Raw genomic sequence first — 12,238 nt, forward strand, 5'->3', positions numbered from 1 at the left:
TCGCAGGCCCCGGTAAGGTTAAGGTCCTCTGGGGCTACCTCAAACTTGAGCAGAGCTCCGAATCTGACTTGGGCTTTCACAATTTGTTTTTCCCCACATTTTCTGAACTACAGAACAGTTAAAGGGACACAATAATGCAATATTTGACCACTAAACTTCGCTTTACAGTGAAAATGAAAACGAGTGCTAAAAAGCACAGGAAAGAATACAAACTATGGGGACTCAACATGACTAAACCGCGCTATTTGTATTCCCATTTGCCCAGGCTTTCACAAAGGTTTTTGTCTTTTTTAGGGTCTGGCGTTTTATTCCAGTCCAACAAAAGAAAATGGTAAAACCTTAATGCTATTATATATATGTTAAAAGAAGTACAGTAATACTAATAAAAATGTAGCTTTTGGTGCCTTATCATTCTGTGATTTGCACCCAAAATATTGACATTTTGTCATTTTGAACTTAATCTTTGAGATGAAATAAAAAATATGTCAAATTGTAATGCGAGAGAAAAAAATTAAACTTCTTTTGGTAAAGGAATGTTTTATTTTCTGAAACATTTGAATCCAATAAAACAAAAAGGAGCCCTCACTTTGCCAGAAATAACTAAGATTATTATTTTAATTATTATTAAAATTTAGAATGTACTTAAAACATAATATATGTAGGTACAGGTATGTTAATAAATGTAGAGAGAATTTTCCGCATTACATTTGCAACGTAGAAAATGTTTTTCAAGGTAAGAAAGAATGAATGGCATGTCTTGCACTTTGGAATAAAAAGATTTAATTAACATTTAACAAGTACACTAAAGTAATGCGAATTAGTGAATATAATATATAAATAGGGCAGCGGAGTGGTTAGCGCATGTGCGGCACTGTTCTTAGGTCATGAGATCAATCCTCCTTTGTGGAGTTTGCATGTTCTCCCCGTGCCTTCGTAAGTTTCCTCCAGGCACTCCGGTTTCCTCCCACATTCTAAAAACATGCATGCCAGGTCGATTGGCCCGTCCAAATTGTCCCTATGTGTGAATGAGCAAGTTTTCTCACCTACCAATCCCAACCACCTACCTACCTACCTACCTACCTACCTACCTACCTACCTACCTACCTACCCATTCTTTTCTGTGTGCCCTCTGACTGGCAACCAGTATAGGGTGTCCTCTGCCCACTGCCCGAAGACAGCTGGGATGGGCTCCAGCACCCCCGCGACTCTACTGAGGATAAGCGGTGCAGATAATAGATGGAATATATAAATATGTATAAATCACTGTGAATTCATGATATGTTGAAGTATTTTAAAAGGCATATTGTGTAATATTTAGCACGTTCTTGTGGTATAAAAAACACTATTCAGTCAAACAAAAACAATATTGATTTGAATAATAAACACCAATAAATCAACTATTATACTTTTTTTTAATACCCGTAGGTCGCGAAATTTGCATAAATCTACATAACATGAGCCTCACCAAGTGAAAACCGACATCTTTTTCTGCCATTTTGCTACTATGAGTAACGAAAAACAAACAAAAAAAACTGCTTTATGGGTCACACTTGATTTCTCCGCAGTTTGTATCCTCTCCCTTGAGCTTTGTAGCACTCATTTTCTGTTGCAGGACACAAATGATACAGACTGTCCATTTAACAAGACAAGGGATTTGGAATTTTTAGCAAAAATGTATTTGTTTTAAATAATTCATTTTGGGGAAAAAACGTTTTTGTGTAAGGGAACGTTTGAAAACAGATAGTTTGAACGAAAAATCTGAACATGGCTGCAGGGCTAAAGTTACTGATTGGAATAATAGAACGGATCTTGACTATATTATGTAATTTTCCTTTTCCTAGAAGAATGAAAATACATTTTCGCATACTGGCATTTGTCCAGGTATAGGCCGGCCCCTCTGATGAGGACAACATGACGTGTATGCACCTTCCCCTGTTGAGCAATCATGAGGGGGCTACAATACCCCCCCACAACTTCATCTGGTTTTCAGAAAAGCTCCAGACTGTGTCCGGTGCTCAAGCACTTCGAGGCATGACGAGCTTCAGGATACTTCACAGAGGCCCGTGCCAAGACCTGGACTTTAGTTAAATGAGGAATTAAAACAGATCCATCCACCGACTAAGGTAAATCTTATTCTTATTTTATTAAGTCAAAACATTCTTATTTCATGAAGTTGAAAAACTTTGGTGATGTAATCGGTTGCGTCAGCCTTCTTTAAATGTGAATATTTCTCGATTAATAATGTATTCCTCCAAGCCAGTCAAACCAGATGCTTTCTATTTCAAGACATTGAATTAAATTGGACAGTTTGCTCATACATCCTATGAATTTTTCAGAACTTGCTTTAAGTATTCAACGCATGTTGATGTAAAACCCAACAAGCATTTGTGACATATTCAACATCTTCAATAAGCTACTACTTAAATATATAGCTATATATATATATATATATATATATATATATATATATATATATATATATATATATATACATATATAGGGTATTTATTTTTCGCGGGGCTTACATTTAATAGAAAAACGGTATTAGGCCAAATTTGTGAAGTTTTGCCAGAAATAACTAAGTTTTTTTTTTTTACAATTATTTTACAGTTAAATACTGTATTTCATATTCAAACGAAAGAAAAAAACTATTTTACAGGCCCAACCATTTGTTTTACAAATAAAAGTACTATAAATGTTTTTTTTTTAAATATATTTAATCATCAATGTAAACTCAAAGCTTCAAATTGCTGTGGGGGTTAGCACCTTCCATTGCGACCTGAGTGATTGGATTAAACCGGAGAAAATGAAAATTACCGGTTTCGCTACTTGGCAGATTTTCACTGTTCATTGTGTTCTGCACTCTGGTTGGCTAAACAGTCACATCCCCTCTTTCTACCTGTTTGTCAAGAACATCATAGTTTAATATGTACACAAAGTACAGCTTGCCAAATTTACATTCGCTACAAGCAAATTATATTGCAATTTAGAATTTTTCGAGAACCCATTATGTTGGCAAAACCCTCAGGACCAACCCTATTTTTCAGACTCCACTTTGTATTCTTGTTCATACAATATACACTGCCAGGTATACAGTAGAGCAGTGTTTTTCAACCTTTTTTGAACCATGCCCGGTGCATGTTTTTTACATTGGAAAAACTTTGCAGCACACCACTTACCAAAAATGTTATACAATGACCCTGAACAGTGTGTTTAATTACAATATAATGTATAATACCCTCAGTTTTTACAGCGCAGGCACTTGACAATGACATGATATTTGCAGAAAATGGTTCATAAATGTTTTATAAAATTTTAAATTGTAAAAAGTGACATCATAATTTCTCACGATCTCTCACGACACACGAGTCAATATTGTGTCGCAGCACAGTGGTTAAAAATCTCTGCAGTAGAGTACTTAAAAGTAAACCAGGATATGGCAATAATGCAGTTTACTTTTCAAGATTTTCCTACATCACGGATTTGCATCATGCATTGTGTTCTGCATTCTGATTGGCTAAACAGCCTCTACCATTGCGGCACTACCATTGTGATTAATACTTAAATTTACTTATACTTAAATGATCGGTCAATCAATGTCTCGTCACTTTGCAGCACAGAACGGGTTAAGTCATATCCTCTACTGAAGTGCTGTTCCAAAAGACCATATTGGCTGTGCCTTTGTTTTATGTCACCTGAGACTTAAGTTTGGTTACGATTTGGTTTTCAACAAGGGCGTTGTTTAGGCATGGAAAGAGGGGATGAGTCCCTGCCAATATAGAGACATCATTGTTTTGTCCCTACCAATATCATGTAAAAAAGAAAAAAAACTATTCCCCACGAAGACCAAACCTATGCGCTTTGTCCCCACTGATTCCAACTCCAAACAGCGCCAACACCTCCTTATCACCATCTTCTTCTTTTGAAAAAAACACAACTGTACTGCAGAAACGCTGCAGGGCGCAGTCAGGATGCTGCGACTCATTCAATACAGTCAAGCAGTCAACTGCACCTGAGTCACTATTTGTTCGACTGTACTTTGAAAATATTTTCAAAATCATTTTCTATTTTCCTCTTGTTCAATTCTATTACTCCTGGGCAGTGCTAATCTCCGCAATCTGAAACAGTAAAGAAGTTATTTGTAAAAAAAAAAAATACTCTTTGGAGTATTATTTTTACATCACAGTTTTCCAATAACATCCTGTTATGGCAACAAAATATCATCTGAAGTGAAAAAAAAAAACGCTGTTTGAAATATATCGTGCAATATAGCAGCAAGATTATTTTTTAAATTATAATTTGACAGTTTGTAGAGTACAGTATTTTTATTTGTTAAACAAATGGATGAGCCTATAAATAGGGTGTTTTCATTGGAACCAATTCCAATGTAAAATAGAGGAATGATTCTACTTTCTATTTTGCCTTTTGCGGGTTCTTTTTGGAACCCACCCCATTAAAAGTGAGAGATTACTGTATTTATATTCAGGAAAAAACATGTATTACGTATTAAAGGCATATCAATTTTCCTTTTGATTTCTTTCAGTTGACTTTGGTGCACTAAAAGATGACGGCAGTCCCAAATGACAGTTTCAGCTCAAACTCCACCGTTGCTCCTTATATGAGCAAAACCAGCGAGAACGGATCTGATTGCCCAGACTGGCCGTCGATACCGGTGGCCACTGTCATTCCTTCCATCTACAGCGTGGTCTGCGTCCTGGGCATTGTGGCCAACACGCTGGCCGTGTCTGTGCTGGCCCACACCAGCGCCTCGCGAAGAACTGTGGCCAATACCTTTATGCTGAATCTGTGTGTGTCTGACCTTTTATTCCTGCTGTCCCTGCCACTTTGGGCCGTCTATTATGCCTGGGGGTACAGCTGGCCCTTCGGACGAGCAGCATGCAAGATTGCCGGAAGTCTTCACAATCTCAACCTGTACGCTTCCATCTTCTTCATCACTTGTATGAGCATGGACCGCTACCTGGCTCTGGTGTACCCACTTCGCTCTCAGAGCGTCCGGGACCTGAAACGAGCTAAGATCATATGCGTCTTGGTCTGGGTCCTGGCATCGGCTTGCACAGCACCGAGCGTGGCACTGAGGGACACACGCTACGTAGAGACACTGGACGTGGAAGCGTGCGTGATCTTCTACCCGGATCACACTTGGTACCGCAGCCTAGCCTTGATGAAGGTTCTGGTGGGTTTTTTGTTACCCATGATCATCATCTCTTGTTGCTACTGTGCGATCGGCAGACACCTCTTGGCCGGTTCTGGACTGGCGAACCAGCGCAAGTCATTACGTAAATTTTCGGGGAGGCAGGACAGCTGCAGTAAATCAGAGAGACCCCCTACCCCATGCGTTAACCCGAGCTCCGGTGGAGGCAGACCCAAGGAGGGGAGAGGGCTCGAACGGGTCTTATGGACCGTGGCTGCTGTCGTCCTGGCCTTTTTCCTCTGCTGGTTCCCCTTCCATTGTGTGACGTTTATTGACATATTGAATAGCGACGGGTGGGTGGATGGTTGCTGGGTGCCATGGGTTATTCATAATCTCACCCCGCTCACCCTCTGCTTGGGCTTCTCCAATTCCGCTATCAACCCGGTTGTGTACTGCTTCATCGGGAACCATTTTCGTGGGCGGCTAGGGGCCTTGAGCAAGGGCTTGTGTGCGCGTTTAAAGGCACCGGAGGAGGAAAACAGCCAGAAAAGGGGGTCATTCAGCACTCGGCTGAGCTCCTTCTCGCGTAAACTCAGCGACTTGAAAGATTTGGCCATCACGGATCCTTCAAGTCACTGACAACGCAACGTCACTCTGTGCAAGACCACAATATTAAAAAAGAAATAAATTCCACGTAATCATTCAAAGATGAGCAATATTTCAAATTATTGGATTTGTGGGTGAGTGCATTTTGCACTTGTTGTCTTTTGTAGCATTTCTATTGTAAGTTTCTGATAAGTTAACCTTTTGTAAACACTCAAAATAAGGATAGAAGACATTGATGGATTTCAAACTTTTAAAGAAAACTGTGAGAGAAGCCAAACCTCGGAAAAGAGATTCCAACTGTTTTAAAGCAAAGCCATTTCTCTCAAATTCCTAGTTTTACCGAAACAGGATACCAATTTGACATCCTGTGCAATTTCCCGTTTGAGTGTCTAATTTCAAAAACAGAATAAACTTATCAGTTTCCCTGCTCTCACCTCGTTTGACTTGAATTCAATGCACATTTGCTCTGACATAGCCACCGACCTCATTAGCAGTTAGCTTTGAAGAAGGGGCGGCTACAAATTGCAGTTAGCGTACAGCCTCTAGCATTAGAAGCTAACCTTAATTCAGATTATATTTAATATTTAACTGTGAAATGTTTATCATCCAAAATAGGGACTGGACTATGTCCCCCTAAAGAACCTCAATGTTTTTCAGTTATCTTTATTGTCAATTATTTTATTCTATTCCAATAAAAATTATTCCCCAAACCATTGAAACAAATATTTAAAGAACACTTGATTGATTAAAAGAAAAACACACAATCATGCGCTAACTGTGAAAACAAGAATAACTGACTTCAAATAGATTTTAATGTAAATCTGAAGGCTAGCTGCTGGGCACAGTTGCAGTTAAAGTAAAAGTGTTCTTTTACATGTGTTTATTTATATTTCATGATCTTATTTTTGTATAATAGAAAAATAACACATGCAAACACACACACACATACACACACACTCACACACACAAATGTATATATATATATATATATATATATATATATATATATATATATTGAAGAGACACTGTGTAATATTTGAACACCATACGTCACTGTATTAGTTGTACGGGATTTTGGGGTGATCCGTAGCAGCAAGATACCAAACAATCATGTCAGCTTCCTTTTGGTGTGCCTCATGTAATGTAACATAAATACAAATTTCTCTCCCCTAAAATATTTATGTTTGTATAATAGTTTATATATTTTTGACTATAATTCAAATCAATGTTGGGTTTTTCAATCAATAGTTTTTTTATTACGATTAAGAGGTGCTAAATAAGACACAGTGTCCCTTTGTATACATTTTAACTTAAAGGGAGAATGTTTAACTTTTAGTGCCTCTTGATGGTAAAACAAACAAAAAGACTGATTATTTAAATGAGAAGCAAAAATACACAAACTATCATGTAAACAGGAATTTTTAAAAATACCTGGCGATTAAGAAATAAGGAATTATTTGACATAAGATGAACCTCACCCAGAGAGAGTTGACATTTCGGGCTTTCATCATACTGCCAAGGCTACGCTCAAAACCTGTGTTTTTTCTCTTTTGCATATATTTTGAATGATCAACTTTCACAAAAAAGCCACTGAAAACATTCAGAACATTGTGAAAAAATGTTCCATTGTATTATAATATATGACTTGCTCATTTCAAGTATTATTTTCCCTTCTTTCTTAAATATTTGTCATTTTCACTTTTTGTTATTTATTTGATTTCTTTTTTATTTCTTTTGCTTCCCTGTTTGTTTTTTCCCGGTTTTCCTCTGTAACATTTCATTTTTAAGTAGTTTTCCTTTCCCACCTTTATTCTTCTTTATTTTCTTTCCCTTTTTGTTTTACTTATTTAATTTTTTTCTCTTTTTTTCTTTTTCCTCTTGTTTTCTTTACTTCCTTTCTATACATATTTTTTCTTTCTTTGTGAAAACCTAGGCAAAAGGTGAGGGACAAAAACATTGTTTTGCTCACTTTGAGTCTCTGTAGTTTGTATTCTACCTTGTGCTTTTTAGCACTCTTTTTTTTGGTTGCACAACACCTTACACAAATAGTGGTCAAATATTACACACTGCACCTTTAAATAAAAAAAAACACATTATTTACTTCTTTCAAAGACAAAAAAGATGAAACTTTTTTGCTGTTCTTCAAAATATAAAATTTCTGAGTTGATACTGCGCAAAACTGTTTATCAATGTTGATGGAGATCCTCCTTGTTTCCAAGAAACTCATTGTCCAGTGTGATGATGTGTGGGAACGCAGTTGCTGTTCCCATGCAATGACATCCTTGAAAATCAAAAGAACGAAGAATCACAAAGGAGGAAAAAATATATTTCAGTTGCTGTGCCTATTATTGTCCTCTATGAATAGCCTCAAAGAATCCAGACGGCAAAGTAAAGCTCTGGAAATGTCGTAGTTGTTTTCATGGTGAAGTTAAGCAAAGTTTGACAGCTATTCCTTAAGTGTTGTGCCACCAAACAGCTGCTGTATCTTACAGATAAAGAGACAATAATTTCAAATTATCTATTGTTTTTTTTTTATTGAGCTGTACAAGTATTGTACTACATAAAGAACCCTCGGGTCCTCAGATGGAATGTTTACTACTTATTTTTGTTTTTCAACTCTGTATTCTGCTTTACCACACATTATAAAAATGTAAGTGAATCTCTTAGAGCAAAAAGGTTGTTTATTATTTAATAGTGTCATGAAAACGGCTTCATAAAATACTCTACTTGGACAAAGGTATGAATACTGAGTTTTACTTGCAGTTTCTCATTAACGTTTTAACAGCACAATTTCTTTATTAGCTTGTAGAAATGATCTTCAACATAATGAATGCTGTTTTTACCGTTGGATTACTCTGTATATTGTACCGTCTGCTTTAAAGGGACATTGTGTATTATTTAGCGCCTCCTAGTCGCAAATTGCAGCATTATTTATCTAAAAACAAAAATAATTTGAATAATGAGCAAAAATACATGAGCTAGCATATGAACATGCATTTTTAAGATACCCGTAGATCAGTTACTATCTATTTGACATATAATGAGGCTCACCTAGAGGAAGCTGACATGATGTCCGCCGTTTTGCTGGTACGGATACCCCGAACGCAAAGAACCATGTGAAATGGTGAGCAAAAAATAGTACATAAGAAAAAGGGTGCGGTTTGAATCTCAGTACAGTGGTTTGTATTCTTACTTTAGAACTACACCAGTGGTCTTCTAAATGGTGGTCAGGGGCACCAGGTAGCCCCATAGACCACTTGAGTAGCCCGCAGACTGGTTCTGAAAATATATCATTGTAATTTTCTTGTAAATTTGATCTCTAAATAACATGATAAATGCTTGATTGAGCCTATTTTAACCACTAATAATGACAACATTGTAATAACATAGTAACAACATAGTAATAACATGTTATTGCAGAAATAGATATTTATTCACACTTCACACTAATCAGGAATGACAATGAAGCTCTCAGCTTAAAAAAGGTTGGCTACCCCTGCACTTCACCATACAGCAACATATAGCGGTCAAACATTACACATTGTCCCTTTCATTAACCTAATAACAGCAACATCATGTTTTCAAATCACTGACCAATTAAGATGTTGAAAGTGGCCAGCTCACTTAGCAATGCTAATAGTTGAGCATGCTGTGTTTGGTGTCTTCTCAAAAGTGAAGATTTTGGACGTACAATTCAATGCTTCTTTTTTTCTTCTTCTCAAATTTCACCATCTATTGATAGGTTAAGAGGTTTCAAACGTGTGTCTTTGCTAAAGTTCATCTTTTACACTACCAGTCATGTCACTATAATGTTGAACAACAAACTAACATTATTACAGCTTAAAAGGAATGCGGCAATATGTTGTTTTGTCCTCCTCCTCAGACTGACCTCGCAATAGATTGCACACATCTTGTCTCGAACTAATGCTCCCGTGATGCATTCAAGTCCAAACACTCATGTTGTGCCAATCAATGAACTATCTCTGTCTGCCGACTTATGTCTATAGATCCTCAACAGAGCACACTGACCCTGGCTCGTCTCTCTGTGAGCTGGGGGCTTATGGAGTGTTCGCATTTTTTTTCACTGCTGAAGACAAATAAAAAAAAATCTGCCATTTATGTTGTTGTTCATTATTTGTGCTTTGCCAAAGGAGATACGTAATGGTTTATAAGTGAATATTTTATTCTTGTAAGTTTTTATATGTATGATTACATTTTTGTATCCCTTCCTTTGTAGAACTATATGTGTAGTTTGTCAAATTGGGCTGGTTCCATTTTTCAACCTCTGAAGATGATTTGACACAAATATAAATTAGTAGTAGTAGTTGTAGTAGTGCAGGGCCAGCCAAACGAAAATGGACACTGTTACATTGACTTGTGTAAGTTCTGGGACATTTTGAACTTCTGGGAGTATATTCAAATCACTATGCTTTTTACTATTACCATTTGTGAATAATAAACTGTACTTTTACTCCGCTATATTAGGCTAAATTGAACCTGTTACTATGTAACTTAAATCCCCTCCAAGTAAGTACGTGCATTTCTCCTTTCCTTGTTTTTGTCCTTTTCCATGTCCCTTGAATGAAAGCCCGCTGTGTGGCCCAATCCCTGCCCCTTTTAAAGGCGCTGCATCACAAGCCGGGCAGGTATTAAACCGGTGTGTGTATGTGATCCTCCATGTACCCCAAAGGTAAAAAGAGAAAAATATCGGTACAGAAATCCAATTTAAACTGTATTAGTATGTTTTTTATTAACTTTACCTTTTTAAAAAGTTGTTATTTCATTTCTATAAACGTTTTATTGCACATTTTTTTGTTGGCCAGATAAGTCGGCCATTTATTCAGACAAGCCTAGGTTTGAAATCCACAACCCGCCACTCAGTAGTACTAACAAAGAAAATGTTTTTTGGTGCCAATCTTCTCTCCAGTGGTCCTTTGTGTAAACCTCGCCCCCAATGAAATAATAGATAACACAATATATATTTCATGAAGATTAAATGTGTACTGCACTCAAGGCCACTATTCAAATAGCTGGCTACATTTTCGCTGTAATTGCATTTTAAAAACTAATGTATTAATTTTATATATCTAGATATTTATTAAATTTCATGCAAAAAAAAAAAAACCTTCTGTGTTTGCTCTCAGTGTTTTTCAAAGCGGATACAAAAAAAAAAAAACACTATCTTTTTCCTGGCTCGAGCCCCCTGAGCACATTTTTTTAACTCAACGCCGCCTGTGACTGCTAGAGCCTATTCGAGCTATCTTTGGGCATTGGGCAGGGGACACCCTGAACTGGTTGCCAGCCAGTCGCAGGGCACACAGGGACAGACAACTTGCTTGCCCATTCATACCTAGGGACAATTTGGACCAAACATTTAACCTGAAATGCATGTATTTTTTTTAAATGTAAGAGAAAACCGGCATGCCCGGACAAAGCTCACGCAGGGGAAAAATATGAAAACTCCACACGGGGAGGCTGCGGTAGCTGAATTTGAACCCTGGACCACCGCATCGTGGGGCTGCGTGCTAACTGTCGTATATATTTAAAAAAAACTATTATTTAATTCTCACAGTGCCATGATAATAGGGACATTTTATAATATCATTCTTATTGTCTGTGTGTGGTTGTTCAGGTACATTAAAAAAAAATATGAAAGGTATTCCTGCTAATGCTTTTGAGAATTTGTTACCTCTTTTTTAAATTCCACTTTAGGCACTATGACAGATGTGTAAATATAGTCTTTATTGTGTTTGAACTTTTAATGTTGAGTTAAATGTGCTTTGTACAGTGTAGCTATTTTTGCAACCTCTGATTTGCAGCTGGCAGCCTTTTTTCCCTATTGAAAAATCAAAAAATACTTCATAGAGTATTGCTCCTTTGCTCCAGCAAATATTTTAAACCAACCAGCAGGTGGCGATAGCATGCTTCAAAAGCATTTGCAGGTAGGCTCGTCCTTTGCTGGCTGTTCCCCCACAAAGTCCGCCCAGAAGCCCCACGCTCATGATCTTTACAAGCTCAGGGAAAGAGAGTCATGATGCACACTGATGACTCGGGGGCTGCACACTTTTCAACTAATCCATGCTGACGATTTCCAATATGGAAGAGTGATCCTGCAAAAAAATGTGTAAATTAATATCTACAATATCCACTAAATGAATTATCACATTAACAAAAAAAAAAAAAAAACCTGAATCTTCAAGTCAGGTCATGTTTATTTGTATGGCTCTTAATCACAAGAGTCTCAAGGGGCTGCACAGACCATAGATTATTGCAAACTACATACTATATACAGTATGACATGAATGCAATTTATTCATTTATTTACGCATTTTTATACTTGTCAACCGTAGGCCAACATTTCCCGTAATGATTGCAATTCCCCTTACTAACTGATAATAAATGCATCGTGGGACTTGTTTACTTACAGCAAGACAGAATACATAGAATAAAATCAAAGATCATTTGTGTAAACAGGTTTAT

The 12,238-nt window shown here is 37.1% G+C and overlaps 1 protein-coding gene across 2 annotated transcripts in view; it reads left to right on the plus strand.

Moving 5' to 3' along the window:
* The window catches only part of agtr2 (angiotensin II receptor, type 2), a 49,835-nt gene extending 39,958 nt beyond the window's left edge, over positions 1-9,877 (plus strand). The window contains exons 1-2 of one of the 2 annotated variants that reach the window (XM_088344422.1): positions 1,970-2,123; positions 4,544-9,877. In XM_088344422.1, coding sequence (XP_088200548.1) covers positions 4,565-5,791 — 1,227 coding nt within the window. In that variant the 5' untranslated portion in view covers positions 1,970-2,123; positions 4,544-4,564 and the 3' untranslated portion in view covers positions 5,792-9,877. Of the gene's footprint in view, positions 1-1,969; positions 2,124-4,543 lie in introns of those variants that run through there. The other variant, XM_088344424.1, reaches the window with a different exon arrangement.
* Positions 9,878-12,238: the final 2,361 nt, after the last annotated feature.

This window comes from Urocampus carinirostris, chromosome 9, assembly GCF_059441175.1.
Source record: "Urocampus carinirostris isolate Australia breed hairy pipefish chromosome 9, RoL_Ucar_1.0, whole genome shotgun sequence".
Classification (NCBI taxonomy): Eukaryota; Metazoa; Chordata; class Actinopteri; order Syngnathiformes; family Syngnathidae; genus Urocampus; species Urocampus carinirostris.